The following is a 20,106-nucleotide window of genomic DNA, read 5'->3' on the forward strand; positions in this document are numbered from 1 at the left end:
GGTGATGAAAAAGTTTTGGGGAGAGGTAGTGTCAGTAGTTACACTGCATTATGAATGAAATTAATACCACTATATAAATGAATTGTAAACTTCAAAATGGGTAAGATGGCAGGTTTTATTATATAAGTGTTTTTACCACAATAAAAATTTTTTCCCCCAAAATAGAATGATGTACTGATACAAGCAACAACATCTGTGAGTCTTAGAAACATTATGGAAAGTAAAAGAAGCCAGTCAAAAAAGACCACCTGTTGTATGATTCCAATTGTCTGAATGTCTAGAATAGATAAATTCATAAAGACAAAAAGTAAATTTGTGATTGCTTGGGCCCTCCCAGTCATACAAGTAGTGAGTACTAATGCTTACCATGTTTCTTTTTGGAGTGTTGGTAAATTCTAAAATTAAATTATCATAATAGTTGCACAACCTTGTGATTATGTTAACCACTGAACTATATAATTTAATGTATGACTTTATGTGAACTATATCTCAATAAAGCTCTTTTTTAAAAAAAGGATTATGGGCTCACAGAAATACACAAAGTTTTTTAAGTAAGCATATTCCATGGGATGGTCTAAATAGTGAGAAAATTTTAAAGGTGAAAGGACTGGTAAATCATAATTTAATATAGACCTTACATGTATAATTAGTTTTATAATTCCTGTTCTTAATATATTTGAACCCAATCAGGATGTACTGGGATCAGAAAATAAGAAAATGGTTAAAGAACTTGGAATCTAGAGATCAGAATTTTATTACTGCCACTACTGATTGAACAAATCTCTTTCTGCAGAACATGGTACCTTGAGTAAAGCATATGAATTAGAGGATAATAAATGGGAAGAGTAACAATAGTGATAGCAAAAATACAACTATATTCTTAGGACAACTGGACAGCCACATGTAAAAGAATGAAATTAGAACACTCTCTAACACCATACACAGGAATAAACTCAAAATGGATTAAAGATGTAGATATAACACCAGATACTATAAAACTCTTAGAGAAAAGTATAGACCAAAGACTCTTCAACATAAACGACAGTAACATCTTCTCAAATCCACCTCTTAAGAGTAATGACAGTTTTTTTGGTATGGAGCTGCAGATGTTGTTTATAAATTCTGGAGATTAATCCCTTGTCAGTCGATTCACTTGCAAAGATTTCTCCCATTCTCTGGGTTGTCTTTTTATGTTGTTTTGGGTATCCTTTCCTGTGCAGAAACTTCGAAGTTTGATGAGGTAACAAACAAGCCTATCAAAAAATGGGCAGAAGGTCTAAACAGACAGTTCTCCAAAGAAGACATGCAGGTGGCCAAAAAACACATGAAAAGATGCTCAACATCACTCATCATTAGAGAAATGCAAATCAAAACCACTCTGAGCTATCTATCACCTTACACCAGCCAGAATGGCCATCATCCAAAAGTCTACAAACAGTAAGTGCTGCAGAGGGTGTGGAGAAAAAGGAACACTAGTACACCGTTGGTGGGATTGTAAATTGGTGCAACCACTGTGGAAAGCAGTATGGAGATTTCTCAGAAAACTAAACATAGAACTACCATTTGATCCAGCAATCCCACTCCTGGGCATCTATCCAGAGAAAACCATGACTCGCAAAGACACCTGTACTCTGATGTTCATTGCTGCACTATTTGCAATAGCCAGGACGTGGAAACAACCTCAATGTCCATCAACAGAGGAGTGGATGAAGAAAGATGTGGTACATATACACAATGGAATATTACTCAGCCATTAAAAGGAAGAAATACCGGCATTTGCAGCAACATAGATGGACCTAGAAATTACCATGCTAAGTGAGGTCGGTCGGACAATGAGACACCAACATCAAATGCTATCACTGACATGTAGAATCTGAAAAAAGGACAGACGGAACTTCTTTGCAGAACAGATGCTGACTCACAGACATTGAAAAACTTATGGTCTCTGGAGGAGACAGTTTGGGGGGTGGGGGGATGTGCTGGGGTTATGGGATGGAAATCCTATAAAATTGGATTGTGATGATCATTGTACAACTGTATATGTAATAGTTTCATTGAGTAATAAAAAAATTTTTTTAAATAGGAGTTCCCGTCGTGGCGCAGTGGTAAACGAATCCGACTAGGAACCATGAGGTTGCGGGTTCAATCCCTGGCCTTGCTCATTGGGTTAAGGATCTGGCATTGCTGGGAGCTGTGGTGTAGGTCGCAGACGCAATTCGGAACCCACATTGCTGTGGCTCTGGTGTAGGCTGGTGGCTACAGTTCCGATTAGACCCCTATCCTGGGAACCTCCATATGCTGCAGGAAGCAGCCTTAGAAAAGGCAAAAAGACAAAGAAAAAAAATTTTTAAATAAATAGCTATATTCTAATAAAATCTTCGTTTGCCTTAACATCTCAGCTGTTTATTCTGATATTATTTGACTTGCCTCATTGAAGTATGGAAAGTATACTATTCAGAAAAAAAGTAAAATCATAGAACAAAAATACAATAAAATTTATAATGATTTTAATTAATCATTAAAAAGGCTAGCTTCCAAGATTAGGATTCCCTAAAGCAAGCATTTGTATTGATTCTTTTTCACTGAAATTTGAGACTTTTAAGTCAAAGAAGATGATATCATGCCTTTTTCTCTTAGATTCTTTAATATGTAAACAAATCCACACATACCATATTAAGTGTTATTCCAAACATTCACCCTTGGGAAATAGCATATTTCAGCATATCTATTGGATATGTTAATAATGAAATTTAGAATCTTACTAAACTTGTTGATCATTATCAGGCTAGTCACATAAATTTCTCATAAATTTATGTGAATGAGAAATATTCTTGCCGTTATCTCATGGGATAATCAAATTTGTCCTTATCCCACTGAGTTCTTTAGCAGAGGGCCGCAATGTAGCCAACCTAGATTTAGAAGTCAAAGAAACCTAAATTTATCTAAAGTAAGGAATGATGGTTTAGGTAACACACACATACAAATCAAGCAAAACCTGAATACCGTAGCAGTGTGTTCTACATGCGAATGTTGTTTCTCTGTTGTGTTTAAATACTTTGGCAACCTAACAGTATGCTAATGTGATAAATGGTTGACTCCTGTTTTAAAAGCCTTCTTGGTTTTGATTGAAATATATTGAATACCTAACATTGAATTTCTCTCAAACTATTAGTATTATATTTGGTTTTTTTTGTTTTGATACACAGCAAACTAATCCTAGAAGCCTAAGGAAATGTTGATGAGAAGCTTGTTAGTTTGTTTCCATTATTTCAGCCATTCTGTTTTCCTAAGTAAATACTTCCTTGATTGAAGAAAGGCTGAAATTGCATTTCTTATATTGAGTAGATTGCAAAGGATTCCTATTGGAACCATCTTGAGATAACATGTTTGATAGACTATTGTATAGTTTCGATTATGTATTTAAAGTCCTTTTGGTTATCCAGTCAATCTTAGAAAAGGCTTTGTGCAGTAAAAGCATCATAATTTATTCAGGTCACCCTTTACACTGAAAATCACGGAGGAGTATAAATATGCATAAGATTTGGCTCTTCAGCTCAGGGAAGGCCTTAGGGAAAAGAGGATACAAGGTCTAAAGATATATCTCTTAAATTCATAATCAGTTGATTATTCTGTTTTGCAGTTGATCTACCTTTTCAAAAATTTCATTTCAATTTTTGGCCTTTCAGAGTATGTGGTTAAAAAGATTACCATGAACCCTGAACTTGGATCTTCTAAGGTGATTTAAGGTTCTGGAGAAACTCTATACTTATTGTAACTCCAACAAAATCATGTCGAAAATAACAAAAGTAATCATTTATGCAGCACTTACTATGTCTGGAGTACTCTGCTATGTGCTAAAGTAATCATTTATTCACCACTTACTATATCTGAAGTATTCTGCTATGTGCTTAACTTGCATCAGTGAGATTCTATCATTAGGAACAAACGCTTGGTATTCTGTCAAGCAATTGAAGTTACTAATTCCTCATCCTAATACAGTGTTTCCACATGATTGTAATGATTTCGGAATGTAGACCCAGGTTACTTGCATTTAGAACAATACACTGGAGATGCCTAAGCGCAAATTAATTATACCTGAGTAATTAGGCATATGATATAGTTGCATCTACTCATTTCTATTTCTTCCATCAGTGAGAGGATTAATGTTGTCTGGGCTTGAGTGAATCATATTAATAAAAGGCAATTAATAAAGTACAAGAAAAGGATTACCATAAATAATAGTAATGGGCTAGAACAACTGTTTGACACAATCACTACAGGGTCTTTACAGTGCATTTTTAAAGATCAATAGTGATTAGAACTCTAATCATTCACATTCCTTAAAATACCTTGGAGTTCCTGGAGCTCCCATCATGGCGCAGTGGTTAACGAATCTGACTAGGAACCATGAGGTTGCGGGTTCGGTCCCTGGCCTTGCTCAGTGGGTTAAAGGATCTGGCGTTGCCGTGAGCTGTGGTGTAGGTTGCAGACACGGCTCGGATCCCACGTTGCTGTGGCTGTGGTGTAGGCTGGAGGCTACAGCTCCGATTCGATCTCTAGTCTGGGAACCTCCATATGCCGCGTGAGTGGTCCTAGGAAAAAAGGCAAAAAGACAAAAAAAAAATACTTTGGAGTTCCTTTTGTGGCTTAGCAGGTTAAGAACCTGACATAGTGTCCCTGAGGATGCAGGTTTGATCCTTAGCCTCCTTCAGTGAGTTAAGGATCCAGCGTTGCTGCAAGCTGTGGTGTAGGCCTTAGAAACTTCCATATGCCATAGGTGTGGTCATAAAAAGAAAAAAAAATCTTTATAAGTAGCACATATAGCATTGAAAATTATAGTATTTTGTATTTAAGTGAATAGAAGTAAACTGAAATTGGTCTGGGTGTTGAGAATCAGACCACCTAAATAAAAGAACATCCCTTATTTTCTCAGATAGGAAAAGATACAGTTAGCCTGAAAATGGTACCCATGTTGATATTTTTTGTCAGTATGTGAGAATAATAAATGATAATTTGAAAAGCAACAAAATCTTAGTTTGGGGATATTTTTCTGGATAAATACCCACATATACTTGGAAAATTTGTTATGAATGCATATAATGTTCATGTCCATGCAAATAGAAAATCTGAATTTATGAAAAATAATGAATACTCCTTGAGTAAAGTCACCCACTTGCCTTTTATATTGATAAATCCCCAAATATCTCAGGAACCCTTATAGTTGTCATTTTAATCACATGCTATGCTCTTTGATCTAAGGATGATAGCTATTGTTTTCATTTACTTATTAAAGAACTCAGTGAAAGCTTCAACTATGTTAACACATATTTAGAAAATGTGTTGGTATTTTCTCGAATAAAGTTATTTTAAAAGATTTTAAAGAAATAATATTTTAGCCTATTAATTTTTAAAATGGTTTGGAGTAGATTAACGACGTCAAAAAGGACCGGAGAAAGATTTTAAGTCCAGATGATTCATAAATACAGATAAAATGATACTCATGCGGAGTTCCCCTTGTGGCTCAGTGGTTTACGAATCCGACTACAAACCATGAGGTTGTGGGTTCGATCCCTGGCCTTGCTCAGCAGGTTAAGGATCTGGCATTGCCTTGAGCTGTGGTGTAGGTTGCAGACGTGGCTTGGATCCCATGTTGCTGTGGCTCTGGCATAAGCCGGCGGCTGCAGCTCCAATTCAACCTCTAGCCTGGGAACCTCCATATGCCGCTGGAGCGGCCCAAGAAATTGGCAAAAAGACAAAAAAAAAAAAAAATGGTACTCATGGGTAAGGAATGGGAGACTCTGCCTAGAAAAATAAATGAGAGTTAAAATAATTCAGGAGACAACTTGGAAAAAAAGAAATGAAAGAAGACCTTAGGACAATTTTCCTAATATATTAAAACATGCTTAAGATACTTGGATACTTAAACTTATTCCCATTATGTTATTTTATTAGTGGAAATGATACTATGTAATTTATAAAAACTAGGAACTGCACAGTTTAAAAAATCTAGGAAACAAAATTTTAACCCATTTAAAGAGCTTATATTTGAAGAGTTTTAATCAATTCTGAACCCATTTGTTTGAAATATTTTAAAAGTAACATCTTGCAATTATTTTGTAAGAAAAACGAGTATCACGAAAGATAGATATTTATTTGCCCCTTTTCAAAAAGTTATTTACATGTTTTGTGCATGAGATTGAAAAATAAATGTTGTGTAATTATTTAGTAAGTATAGGTAATGTATTCCTTCCATTTCAGTCTATCTTCTAAAAATATTTTTTACTTTTTGGTTACTCTATCACAAGATAGCAAATCAGTTTTCTAAGATAAAGCATAGTCAATACATTACTTTCATAAAAGAATTACTGAGAAAAAACATTTTTCACATTTAATTAGTAAAATGAAAAACAAATATTATGTCATCTTTATCTCATCTTTTTAAAATTTCTGTTTAAGTGTGATATGCTAAATGCTTTAGTTTAGTGGTATATGAAAGTATCATTCAGAAATTGTATACTGATAGAGGTGCATGATGATTAAAATTTTGGAGACCACTCTCAGAGATGAGATATGTAACTATAAGTTTCAGTAAACTGTGTGGAATTTCTTTATAGAGGAATGACTAGGAACACACATGGGGAACAAATTGCCTGGAGGAGGTAGAGAAAACTTTACTGAGATGACCCTAAAACTGCATCTCATTAAGCACAGATAGGAATTTATTATGTGGTTATTTCAGAACAGTTTAATAGACCAAAGAAAAATGTGACATCTCTCAAATGACTTTATGAGGTCTGCTTAATTCAGTGATTCATGTTCCATCAATAAAGGTAAAAAAAAATAGAAAAAAATCTTTTATTGTAGATGATTATGAGACTCCAGGTACATGTAGAGAATGATGACTTACTTAAACTTACTTCCTCTTATTTCTTTTACTCTCCCATTTTTCTCTTTTTTTTTAAGCTTGGGCAAGAGAAAAATATTGCTAAGAACCTCTGTAGTGGTAGTTTTTATTCTATGTATGATAAAGCAAGTGTTATATATTCATAAACATATATTATCTGTAAATAGGTTTTTTATAATGAACATTCTTCTTTCATAGCACTATTATTGATATACTATATTATATTAATTTGTTCATACCTCTGAGCTCTTTGACATCAAGGACATTTTTCATGCTTTTTTTTTTTCATTCATTCATTTTCCTGGAACATACTAGGCATTGGAATGTTTCTAAAACTGAATGATTAGGAGTTCCCATCGTGGCGCAGTGGTTAATGAATCCGACTAGGAGCCATGAGGTTGCAGGTTCGATCCCTGGCCTTGCTCAGTGGATTAAGGATCCAGCGTTGTTGTGAGCTGTGGTGTAGGTTGCAGACGCGGCTCGGATCCCGCGTTGCTTTGGCTCTGGCGTAGGCCGGTGGCTGCAGCTCCGATTGGACCCCTAGCCTGGGAACCTCCGTATGCCACAGGAGCAGCCCTAGAAAAGGCAAAAAGACAAACAAACAAAAAAACTGAATGATTAAATGATGTAATCACTTTCTTGAGATTTTATGCCAATTTATTTAACTGTTTACTCATATCAAGTTCACTTTCAAAGCTGTTTACAATTTTATTTTATGTTTGAATTTATGGTTTATTAGTCATATAAATTGGGAATAGGTAGAGAAAGAGAAGGCTGCAAAATTCTAACTATAACAGTAGTATCTCTACTATGTTTTTGCATTAAAAACTACCACAAAACTTAGTGACTTAAAACAATAGTGATTTTTTATTTCTCACAAATCTGTGGATTTTCTGGGCTCAGGTAGGTGTATCTTCTTTTTTTCTTACCTAGAATCACTCATGTGGCTGAAATAATTTGTCAGCTCAGCTGTGGCTGGAGAATCTAAGATGATCTCACTCAGATAGAGCCTTGGTGCTACCTATTCTTTCCACATCATCTCACCATTCTATGATTTAGGCTGGGCTTCCTGTAATGGTAATAGAAGTTTACCAAAAGAGTGAAGGCAGAAGCTGTGAGACCTCTTGATACATAGGATTCAGAATCACATGTTATGATTTCTGCCGCATTCTGTTGGCCAAAGCCGCAAGTCCAGTCCAGAAGCACAGGTCTTGGAAACAGATTCCACCTCTTGACAGGAGGACTTATAAAGAATATGTGGCCATATTTAATGTATCACGTTAGTATATGCACTGTTGTTAAGTACAAAATTTGTTTCTGAGCTGGCTGAAAATGAGACATTAAACTATCAGAATGAAGAACACATACCAGAAGCATCCGTTATTTTTCCAGTTTTGTTGAGATGTAATTGATATACAGCACAATGTTTTGACTTATGTACATCTTGAAAAGATTACCACAGTAAGTTTTGTGAATAGAAACATTAGAGAAATAGAAAACAAAAATTTATGTGTGATGAGAACTCTTATGATTTACTTGTTAACAAGTAAAAAAATTAAACTTATTTGGAGATAATTGTAGACGCACATGCAGTTGTCAGAAATAAACAGGTCATATATAATGTTGTATATTATATCCCTGGTACTTATTTATCTTATAACTAGATGCGTGTACCTTTTATCCACCTTCAGTCAATTCCCCCTCCCTCCGCCCCTGCTTCTAGTAACCACAAGTCTGATCTGTTTTTTTTATGAATATGTTTGTTTGCTTGTTTGTTTGTTTTTAAAGTATGATTGACCTACCACACTGGTACAGAACAGAAAATTGAACTTTTAATATCCCTTTAACTTTTAACGATACATGCATATTATAAAGAATTCAAAAAGCAAAAAATAAAAAAGAATTTTAAAATAAAATGAACTTTATTTATAACTGCCCAGAAATAATCATTATTAAGATTAGTTGTAAAATATTCCAACATCATTTTATGAATGGATAAATGAATGCGTAAGTTAAAAGATACAGCTATGTGAATATAAGATAATTCTCTAACACTACTACACAATAGCATTTTCTTTCATTTAAAGAGAAGAAAAGGAAAATGAGTGAAAGAGCAGATTATAAGATATATGTGCTAAACAGAGATCTTTCTGCAGTTAAAAAAATTAGGAAAATCATTAATAGGTTATAATCATTTTTAACTTTTTGAAACAGGGTTGATTGAAAGATAAGGATGTTATCACTCTATATTTGCTTCTAACTACATTTGCCTTGTCTTCAAATTTCTGATTTTCATATGGTTATTGAAAAGAAAAGAAAAACTTTTTGAACAATATCTATTTCCCAAACTGAGTTTATTTCACAGACTATTGCAGATGTAGGAAGAAAGATGAAGTCAGCCCAGACTGTATCAGATCTGGACAATTTGCACAAAGGAAAACAGTGGAAGCAAGCTGGAAAAGTACTTTTTCTCTGTGAGATTTTATTAAATGCCTAAGGCCAAGGTATTTCTATGTAGATAAGGGTTTAATTTACTACTACAGGTTAGTTCTCCAGTTCTATGTGCACTCGTTCCTGGAACCTTCATCTTGATCAAGGAAATTCAGCCCTTTGTTTCATTTGTTTCTCACAGTATTTGCTTACAAGATGAAAAATCTAGTTTATTTCAGTTTATATCTCTAGATTTGAAGGTAAGAGTAAGAATTTTTATGTTTTTAATAATTCACCATTATGACTGTTTTGGGAACCAGAACAGCATGAGGAGCCTCATTGTGCTTCTCACACAAAGTGAGACCTTTTATTTCTTTCCTTGAACACCCAACTTTTGAGATTTATGACATAAAGCTGTCTGTTCCCATTTGATTGTTGCTGGTAAAAGTTTTTTCTTCTAGTTTTTATTCTTTTTTGTTCATTTCTGTTAGCTATTGAGCAATGGAAATTCTTTGAAACAACTTCATTCTACTGTGCTAACCTATGTGCTTAAGGCAGTAAATTTTTAAAGAAATACCTTCTACCTAAGGGAAAATAATCATTAAAGCAGACAGTACCCTAAGCCTCAGTTTTGCTGCAGATGAAGAAATGCTCAATGGCATCCTACCTGGTAGCAGCCAAATATTACAGTATATCTCAAAATGAAAAGTATCTTGTAGGTACAGAAAGAAATTGCTTTCAGGTGATCTAACATGATAGAAAAGCAAGACGTGAAGTATCCTGAGTGGTACATGGGTAGAAAGCATGTTTAGCTCATTTAATACGCATATATATCACCTCGAGGAGTCTTTCTGAAAGTGAAGATTCTGATTCACTAGGTCTTGGATGGGACCTAAGATTCTGTAATTTAACAAGCTCCCATGTAACACAGATGTTGCTGGTCTTTAGATCATACTTTTTGTAGCAAAGTTCTTGACAACTATACACTCCAACTACTTCACTGAATCTTTGAGGCCAGGAACTGTGCCTTATTCATCTTTGACCCCTGTTATCTATGAAGTCCCTGATAAAACTATGCCCTGAAATATTTTCTTGTTAAATAAGTGAACTGATGTATGTAGTAGTCTATATGACTACTAGGTGCCTAATACACTCATATTCTATATTGGTAGTTGAGAAAGAATCCTTATGTTTTGGAAAGCAACTGAATGAATGATAGGATTGCTGTTTTCTCTTGAAAGTCAAAAACCTAACTAAAATTTTGCTCAGTTGGAAAACTGTTATACACAGCTACTTTCAACAACAAAATGTTACTTCCGCAATGCTTGAACATGTCTTTAACTGAGCTCAAGATAACAAATATTATTTAAATGAAAGTTGGTATTGTATGTGCTACCAGTTATCAATCCCAAGAATAAAAAACTTAAGTAATGTTCCCATGGTACAACTAATCTTAAGCTATGTGTTATCTTTGTGGGTCAACCCAGTTGAGTTGACAATGAAATTTATCTTCAGGTAACTGAACAAATTGTCTCTTTAAGATAGTAGTTCTCACTTGGTTGGTAGCATTCTGAAGTTACCTGGGAAGTTTTTCAAAATCCCAGTTTCCAGTCTGTACCCCAGAAATGAACCCCCAGCATCAGTATTTTCACAAGCTCCACAGATGATTCCAATGTACAAGTAGAGAACGATTACTTGTGTATAAGGTCTTTAAAACCAGTCTTTCACTTGTTTTAAAACTCTTAACATTTAAACTCAGTAAATGTTTACTTAATCAATAGATGAAATATATTTTAAGAATTATTGCATGTTGCCAAACAATAGCATTCTTCACTTTGAAGGGATTATTTTGACTGTCCTTATTGGTATCTTGAAACTTGATATTGACAATACTAAAAATTGGTATTTGATACAGATTTTTTTTTTCAGTGCTTAGAGATACTTTGTTGATACAACCTGGATTTCATATTACTTTTTATCAAGGTCTGGTACAAATGGAGATTTTGTCAAAGAGTAGAAAACTGTTGCACAGACATTCCGGTAATGTGAAATACTACAAGGCAATCAAAAGTTTGTAGGATGCATTAGTAGGAAGACAAGGTCAGTTCATCTCACTGCTGAGTTGTGGTGTCAATCATGGTGGTTTTTTTTTTTTTTAATAGAAAAGAAATAAAAGCTGCTTAGCATGAGGAGTATTTACACTTTCCTAATTTTTAAATAACACCAAACAATGAAAATTTTAAGTTTGATTTGTGAAACAACCTCATAATCACCTTTATTAAAATATTCATTGGTGTATGTGTATGTGTGTGCGTGTGTGTGTGAGCTTTCCTCAGAACAAAATTATTGCTATATCGGGGTGGAAGTTCTTTAGTTAGGCTCTCAGTAGTCTACATTTTATGGTTTTTTTTTTTTCTTTTTTTCTTTTTTTTTGGTTACTCAAATGAATTTATCACATCTGTAGCTGTATAATGATCATAAGAATCTGATTTCAAAGGATTTCCATCCCATAACCCAAGCACATCCCCCCACTCCTCAAACTGTCTCCTCCGGAGACCATAAGTTTTTCAATGTCTATGAGTCAGCATCTGTTCTGCAAAGAAGTTCCGTCTGTCCTTTTTTCAGATTCTACATGTCAGTGATAGCATTTGATGTTGGTGTCTCATTGTCCGACCGACCTCACTTAGCATGGTAATTTCTAGGTCCATCTATGTTGCTGCAAATGCCGGTATTTCTTCCTTTTAATGGCTGAGTAATATTCCATTGTGTATATGTACCACATCTTTCTTCATCCACTCCTCTGTTGATGGACATTGAGGTTGTTTCCACGTCCTGGCTATTGCAAATAGTGCAGCAATGAACATCAGAGTACAGGTGTCTTTGCGAGTCATGGTTTTCTCTGGATAGATGCCCAGGAGTGGGATTGCTGGATCAAATGGTAGTTCTATGTTTAGTTTTCTGAGAAATCTCCATACTGCTTTCCACAGTGGTTGCACCAATTTACAATCCCACCAACGGTGTACTAGTGTTCCTTTTTCTCCACACCCTCTGCAGCACTTACTGTTTGTAGACTTTTGGATGATGGCCATTCTGGCTGGTGTAAGGTGATAGATAGCTCAGAGTGGTTTTGATTTGCATTTCTCTAATGATGAGTGATGTTGAGCATCTTTTCATGTGTTTTTTGGCCGTCTGCATGTCTTCTTTGGAGAACTGTCTGTTTAGACCTTCTGCCCATTTTTTTGATAGGCTTGTTTGTTTTTTTGGTATGGAGCTTCAGAAGGTGTTTATAAATTTTGGAGATTAATCCCTTGTCAGTTGATTCGCTTGCAAAGCTTGCAAAGCCATTCTGTGGGTTGTCTTTTTGTTTTGTTTAGGGCTTCCTTTGCTGTGCAGAAACCTTTAAATTTGATTGGGTCCCATTTGTTTATTTTTGTTTTTATTGTCAGTACTCTAAGAGGTGGATCCAAGAAGGTGTTGCTGTGGTTTATGTGTGAGAGTGTTTGGCCTATGTTTTCCTCTAAGAGTTTTATAGTGGCTGGTGTTATATCTAGGCCTTTAATCCATTTTGAGTTTATTTCTGTGTATGGTGTTAGGGAGTGTTCTAATTTCATTCCTCTCCATGTGGCTGTCCAGTTTTCCCAGCACCACTTATTGAAGGGACTGTGTTTTCTCCATTGTATATTCTTGCTTCCCTTGTCATAGATGAGTTGGCTGTAGCTGCATCAGTTTAATTCTGGGCTTTCTATCCTGTTCCACTGATGTATATTTGTGTCTTTGTGCCAGTACCATACAGTTCTGATTACTGTTGCTTTGTAGTATAGTCTGAAGTGCTGGAGCCTGATTCCTCCAGCTCCATTTTTCTTTTTCAGGATATCTTTGGCTATTCTGGGTCTTTTGTGCTTCCAAACAAACTTTAAAATATTTTGTTCAAGTTCTCTGAAAAATGTCCTTGGTAATTTGATAGGGATTACATTGAATCTGTAGATTGCCTTAGGTAGTATAGTCATTTTGATAATATTAACTCTTCCAATCCATGAGCATGGTATATCTTTCCATCTATTTGTGTCATCTTTGATTTCTTTCATCAGTGTCTAATAGTTTTCAGAATACAGGTCTTTTGTCTCTTTAGGTAGGTTTACTCCTAGGTATTTTATTCTTTTGGATACAATGGTAAACAGGACTGCTTCCCTAGATTCTCTTTCTGCTCTTTCATTGTTAGTGTATAGTAATGCTGTTGATTTCTGTGTATTAATTTTGTATCCTGTGACTTTGCCAAATTCATTGATGAGCTCTAACAGTTTTCTGGTAGAGTCTTTAGGGTTCTTTAGGTATAGTATCATGTCATCTGCAAATAGTGAATGGTTTTACTTCTTCCTTTCCAATTTGGATTCCTTTTATTTCTTTTACTTCTCTGATTGCTGTGGCTAGGACTTCCAAAACTATGTCGAAGAGATCAGGGTGATGGTGGCCTCATAGAATGAGTTTGGAAGTATCCCTTCCTCTGCAATTCTTTGAAATAGTTTTAGAAGAATATGTGTTACCTTTTCTCTAAATGTTTGATAGAATTCTCCTGTGAAGCCATCTGCTCCTGGACTTTTGTTTGTTGGAAGTTTTTTAATCACAGTTTCAATTTCAGTTCTTGTGATGGGTCCATTCATCTTTTCTATTTCATCTTGGTTTAGTCTTGGAAGATTGTACTTTTCTAAGAATTTGTCCATTTATTCTAGGTTTTCTGTTTTATTGGCATATAGTTGCATATAGTAGTCTCTTACGATCCTTTTTATTTCTGTGATGTCCATTGTTACTTCTCCTTTTTCATTTCTAATTTTATTGACTTGTGTCCTCTCTTTTTTGCTTAATAAGTCTGGCTAAGGGTTTATCAATTTTGTTGTTCTTTTCAAAGAATCAGCTTTTCATTTCATTGATCTTTTCTATGGTTTTCTTCATTTATATTTCATTGATTTCTGCTCTTTATGATTTCTTTCCTTCTGCTAACTTTAGGTCTTGTCTGTTCTCTCTTTAGCTGCTGTAGATGTAGAGTTAGCTTGTTTGAGCTTTTTCTTGTTTCCTGAGGTGGGCGTGTATTGCTTTAAACTTTCCTCTTAGAATGGCTTTTGATGCATCCCATAGGTTTTGGAGTGTCGTATCTTCGTTATCATTTGCTGCTAGGTATATTTTAATTTCCTCTTTGATTTCTTCAGTGATCCATTGGTTGTTTCGTAGCATGTTGTTTAGTCTCCACGTGCTTGTGCTTTTTGCAGTTTTTTTCTTGTTGTCGATTTCCACTTGTATAGCGTTGTAGTCAGAAAAGATGCTTGATATGATTTCAATTTTCTTAAAGTTACCAAGGTTGGATTTGTAGCCCAGGATGTGATCAGTCTTAGAGAATGTTCCATGTGCACTTGAGAAGAATGTGTATTCTGTTGCTTTTGGATGGAATGTCCTATAAATATCTATTAAGTCCATCTGGTTTAATGCATCATTCAGGACCTGTGTTTCCTTATTGATTTTCTGTCTGGTTGTTCTGTCCATTTCTGTAAGTGGGGTGTTGAAGTCCCCCACTATTATTGTGTTATTGTCAATTTGTCCTTTTAAGGTTGTTAGCAGTTGCCTCATATATTGTGGTGAACCTATATGTTGGGTGCGTAGATATTTAAAATTGTTATATCTTCTTCTTGGATTGATCCTTTGATCATTATGTAATGCCCTTCTTTGTCCCTTAAAATAGTCTTCATTTTAAAGTCTATTTTGTCTGATATGAGCATTGCTACTCCAGCTTTCTTTTGATCCCCGTTTGCATGAAATATTTTCTTCCATCCTCTCACTTTCAATTTGTCTGTGTCCCTAGAAGTGAAGTGGGTCTCTTGAAGACAGCATATATATGGGTCTTGTTTTTGTATCCATTCAGCCAGTCTATGTCTTTTGGTTGGGGCATTTAGTCCATTAACATTTAAGGAAATTATTGATATGTATGTTCTCATTGCCATTTTATTAATTGCTTTGGATTTGTTTTTGTTGCTCTTTTTTCTTTTCTCCTTCTCTTGTTCTTTTCTGCCTAGAGAAGTTCCTTTAGTATTTGTTGTAAGGCTGATTTAGTGTTGCTGAATTCTCTCAGCTTTTGATTATCTGTGAAGGTTTTGATGTCTCCATCAAATCTGAATGAGAGCCTTGCTGGGTAGAGTAATCTTGGTTGGAGGTTTTTTCCTTTCATCACGTTAAGTATGTCATGCCACTCCCTTCTGGCCTGCAGAGTTTCAGCTGAAAAATCTGCCGATAACCTTATTGGGGTTCCCTTGTATGTTATTTGTTTCTTTTTCCTCGCTGCTTTCAAGATTTTCTCTTTGTCTTTAATTTTGGTCAGTTTGATTAATATGTGTCTCGGGGTGTTCCTCCTTGGGTTTATATTATATGGTACTCATTGTGCTTCCTGGATTTGAGTGAGTGGTTCCTTTCCTGCATTAGGGAAGTTTTTGGCTATTATCTCTTGGAATGTTTTTTCTGTCCCCTTCTCTCTCTCTTCTCCTTCTGGCACCCTTGTAATACAGACATTGGTTCATTTAACGTTGTCCCAGAGTTCTCCGAGATACTTTTCATTTGTTTTCAATCTTTTTTCTCTTTTCTGTTCTGCATCCATAATTGCTACTAATCTGTCCTCCACCTCTCCTATTTGTTCTTTTGCCTCCTGTATTCTGCTGTTATCTGATTCTAGTGAATTTTTATTTCAGCATCTAGTGAATTTTTTATTTCAGATGTATTTTGCATCTCTTCTTGTTTAAGTTTTATATCTCATATCTCTTTGCTCAGTGTTTCCTGTAAGTTATCCATCTTTGCCTCCAGTTTATTTCTAATGTCTTGCATCATCTTTGGCATCAACAATCTAAAGTCTTTTTCCTGGAGGGTGAGAATCTCCGCATTACTTAGCTGATTTTCTGGTTTTTCCCTTTCCCCCTCATCTGAGTTATACTTCTCTGTCGTTTCATTTTTATAGCTTTTTGGTGTGGTGATTTCTTTACAGATAATAGAGTTGTAGCCTCTCTTACTTGTGGTGTCTGCCCGCTGTGGCTGAAGTCAGTATGGGGGCTTGCTGTAGGCTTCCTGATGGGAGGGGTGATGCCTGCCCCCTGGTAGGTGGAGCTGATTCTAATCCCTCTGGTGGGTGGGGCTTAGTCTCTGGATGGGATTAGAGGCAGCTGTGTGCCTGAGGGGTCTTTAGGCAGCCTATTTACTGAGGGGCGGGGCTGTGATCCCACCTGGATTGTTGTTTGCCCTGGGGCTTCTCAGCAGCTGACTGATGGGTGGGGCCAGATTTTCCCAAAGTGACCACCTCCAGAGAAAGGCACCTGCTGAATATTCCTGAGAGCTTTGCTTTCAATGTCCTTCCCTCACAACAAGCCACATTCACCCCTGTTTTCCCAGGATGTCCTCTAAGAACTACAGTCAGGTTTGACCCATGTTCCTATGGAGACTTTGCTCTGCCCTGGGACCCAGTGCATGTGAAAGTCTGTGCATGCCTTTTAAGAATGTGGTCTGCATTTCCCCCAGTGCCATGGAGCTCCTGCACACAAGCCCCATTGGCCTGCAATGCCAGATGCTCCAGGTTCTTTTTCTCCCAGTGCCAGAGCCCCCACATGTGAGAGTTTGATGTGGGGCTCAGAACTCTCACTCCTGTAGGTGAGTCTTTGTGAACAAGTTAGTTTTCAGTCTGTGGAGCTTCCCACCCCAGAGGTATGGGGTTGTTTATATCGTGAAATCTGCCTTCCTACCTTTTGATGTGGCCTCCTCTTTTTTTTCTGGAGTAGGGTATCTTTTTTCAGGTTTCCAGTCCATTTGGGTGAAGAATGCTCAGCCTTTAGTCGTGAATTTTGTTGTTTTTAGAAGAGAAGTTGAGCTCTAGTCCTTCTATTCCGCCATCTTAATCCCATTTCCTACATTTTATATTTTTAAAAATAGTTTGTTTTTGAACGTTCCCTTGTGGTGCATGAGGTTAAAGATCCAGTGTTGCTGCAGCTGTGGCAAAGGCCACAACTGAAGCGCAGGTTTGATTCCTGTCCTGGAAACTTCCACATCCTATGGGTGCAACCAAAAAAGAAAAAACTGTGTTGTCCTTAATTAATCACAGCAGAGAAAATCTCTCTTTCATTTGGGGTTTTGAGCTCTCCATTCCTATGATACCAGAATGAAATAAAATGAGTGAGGAGAGGGGGAAAATTATTTTTAAATCCTGAATTTTCCCTTCTGAATAATTACCTTACATTTTGTATTACTGATGAATTTGAGAACCAAGGACATTGCATTTTACATCTAGGTATCAGCCTGCTACTGGTATTTCACATCTAATTATTGTCAACTAAATGATATAATTGTATTATTAAGTTTTGGACCTAAATTGTATAAAGGTAATGAAATAATATAATATCAAAGCAAGTATTCAATTACAATTTAAGTGAGCACTTAATAGTCCTTTTTTAATAATAGCTAAAATGTAGGATGGATGACTAGACTAGCAATAGGTTAAGCAGAGATCCTTGTTCCACCTATTTACAAACTATCTGGGTAACTTTGACTAAATTGTTTAATCACATTGTACTTCAGTTGTCTTATCTGTAAAATGACGTGGCAAATTTACTGTCTCTTCCAACTCCAAAATTTTGTAGTATGTAATTCTAATCTCTTTCTAGTAAATGCTGTAGTATTGTTGTGGGGGGAAAAAAAGGAACTTTAAGCAATCATTTATTCCTAAATAATAATGAAAACCTTTCTTTTAAGATAACTATGTAAAATAAATCTGAAAAAATCTAAAACTTTTGTAAACAACTTAAAACTTAGCAGAAAAAAATTGACTCAGTCACAGGCAGAATATAGAAGAAGATATTTTGAGGGATCATCAGATCTAGGTTTAATTGTAACTCTTTGCCCTTCTAGTTTGTGAGCCCATGAGCAAGTAAGTTGCTTGATCTCTCTGAGTTTGTAATGAAAAAATGAGTCTGTTTCCTTGAATGTAAAATTGAAGTGTACATATTTATCTGCCAGGATTGTTGTACTTATTAAATGATGATCATATAATTATCATAGTGCTCAATTTTTTTAACTTGAATGTGTTTTGAATGACTGAAAATACCTTCACAGACCTGACATTTAAGTACATTATAAACATTAATTATAAACTATTTATGCTATTTTCTGTTTCAGTTACATTAAAGGATTTGATTATTGCAGCTTCATTTTCTATAATGAATAAAATAAATACCCCAAACTGCAGTGTCTTTTGTCAGCAGTGAAACTGTTCCATGAATTGTGCCTCAGATTTGTCTTAGTTAAGTGTTGAAAAGAATGTTTTCTCACCATAAATGAACTGTTTAGGTATGTGGATGTTTTGAGTAGGCAGACCAGTCTTTCTGCATGTGACAGTATTATTGTTTTCTTTCAGGAAACCCTGATTGATTGGTGTGATGAAAAGGAACTTAATTTGATATTAACAACTGGAGGAACAGGATTTGCACCACGAGATGTCACTCCAGAGGTGAGATAGTATATGCTTTATTTGATACTCAGAGTAGATTATTCATGTTATTTTTAATCCTTTTTATTTATATGATTTTTGTAATTTTGCTAGGCAGAACAAGAGATCTGTGGTTCTAAGGTTGAAAATTTTGCTGTTGGAGAATCATTATATTTAAAAAAGTTTCTTGAATTGTTTCCTTTGGACTTAAAATAGAAATTATCTAACAGAAGGAAGATTGAACTGGTCCAGAAGGTAATCCTGTGTATACTCAGTGGTATGCGGTATCAGCTGATTTTCAGGCATATTGCCAAAGGAGGTGATAGAACTCTGACTCAGCATGGCATTTGGCCTGGTAATGTTTTGTTAAAATAATTCAAAATGTGTCTGATTTCTCTTTTCTTGAGATATGCTTGTCATTGGTCTCAGAGCACAGTAGGATGACTGCAATAGAGTATTTATACATTTTTATAATATTTGGTGAGGAATTTATGTTACATAATTTTAAATGTGAATTTAAATGCAGAATTTAATAAGCCAAGAAGCAGAATTACTGAGACATAACTTACATGCAGCTCAGGCCCTCCTAGAAATGGAATCTTAAACCACTCAGTCAGGACTTTTCTGATCAGCATTAGTTACACCATCTGCCTGAGAGATTCCTCCCCATCTCCCAAAGGAAGTACCTGCAGTCACCAGTCAGCTTGCGGCTAGTGTAACTCCTTGTTCCTGCTCCCTTTCCCTGTAAAACCTCTTGCCTTGTTCAGCTCTTGGAGCTCCTGTCTACCTGCTAGACCCAAACATGCCAGATTCAGGAATCACAAAATAAAGGCAGTAAGGTCTTGAAAATTAAAAAAAATATATAAAATTTAAAAAAAAAGTAAAAGAAGCAGCAGAATTAATGTCTAGGCTTCATGCCACAAGAGTAACCTTCAACTTCGCGCAGAGAGAAAGATTAGGGGAAGAATGAAGAGTGGACAGTGTTCAGTGATACAAGGAGAGAAGTCTTTCTTTTTAAAGAAGCCTTAAACTTCAGATGTTACTTCAGAGTCGTATGAAAAGTTATATACCTACTTGTGACATTGTTTCCCTTATGTCTGAAAAAAGTGTCTCTTGACTGAAACTTGAAATTACTATGATCACTTATTTTCAAATCAGTACACTCTTGTGTCTACTATCTTATTAACAGAAAGATACTTTTGCTCTGCACCTGTTAAATAATTTTTGTCCTTCTTACTCTAATGTAGTGACTTTTCAAACTAGCCTGTACTAC

At 35.6% G+C, this 20,106-nt stretch overlaps 1 protein-coding gene across 5 annotated transcripts in view; it reads left to right on the plus strand.

Moving 5' to 3' along the window:
- GPHN (gephyrin) overlaps positions 1 to 20,106 on the plus strand; it is a 554,831-nt gene that overhangs the window by 220,017 nt on the left and 314,708 nt on the right. For all 5 annotated transcript variants that reach the window (XM_047797834.1, XM_047797836.1, XM_047797835.1 and 2 more), the window contains exon 4: positions 18,762 to 18,854. In XM_047797834.1, the coding sequence (XP_047653790.1) occupies positions 18,762 to 18,854 (93 nt within the window). The remainder of the gene's footprint in view (positions 1 to 18,761; positions 18,855 to 20,106) is intronic.

The sequence above is a fragment of the Phacochoerus africanus genome, chromosome 9 (genome assembly GCF_016906955.1).
Source record: "Phacochoerus africanus isolate WHEZ1 chromosome 9, ROS_Pafr_v1, whole genome shotgun sequence".
In the NCBI taxonomy this organism is placed as follows: Eukaryota; Metazoa; Chordata; class Mammalia; order Artiodactyla; family Suidae; genus Phacochoerus; species Phacochoerus africanus.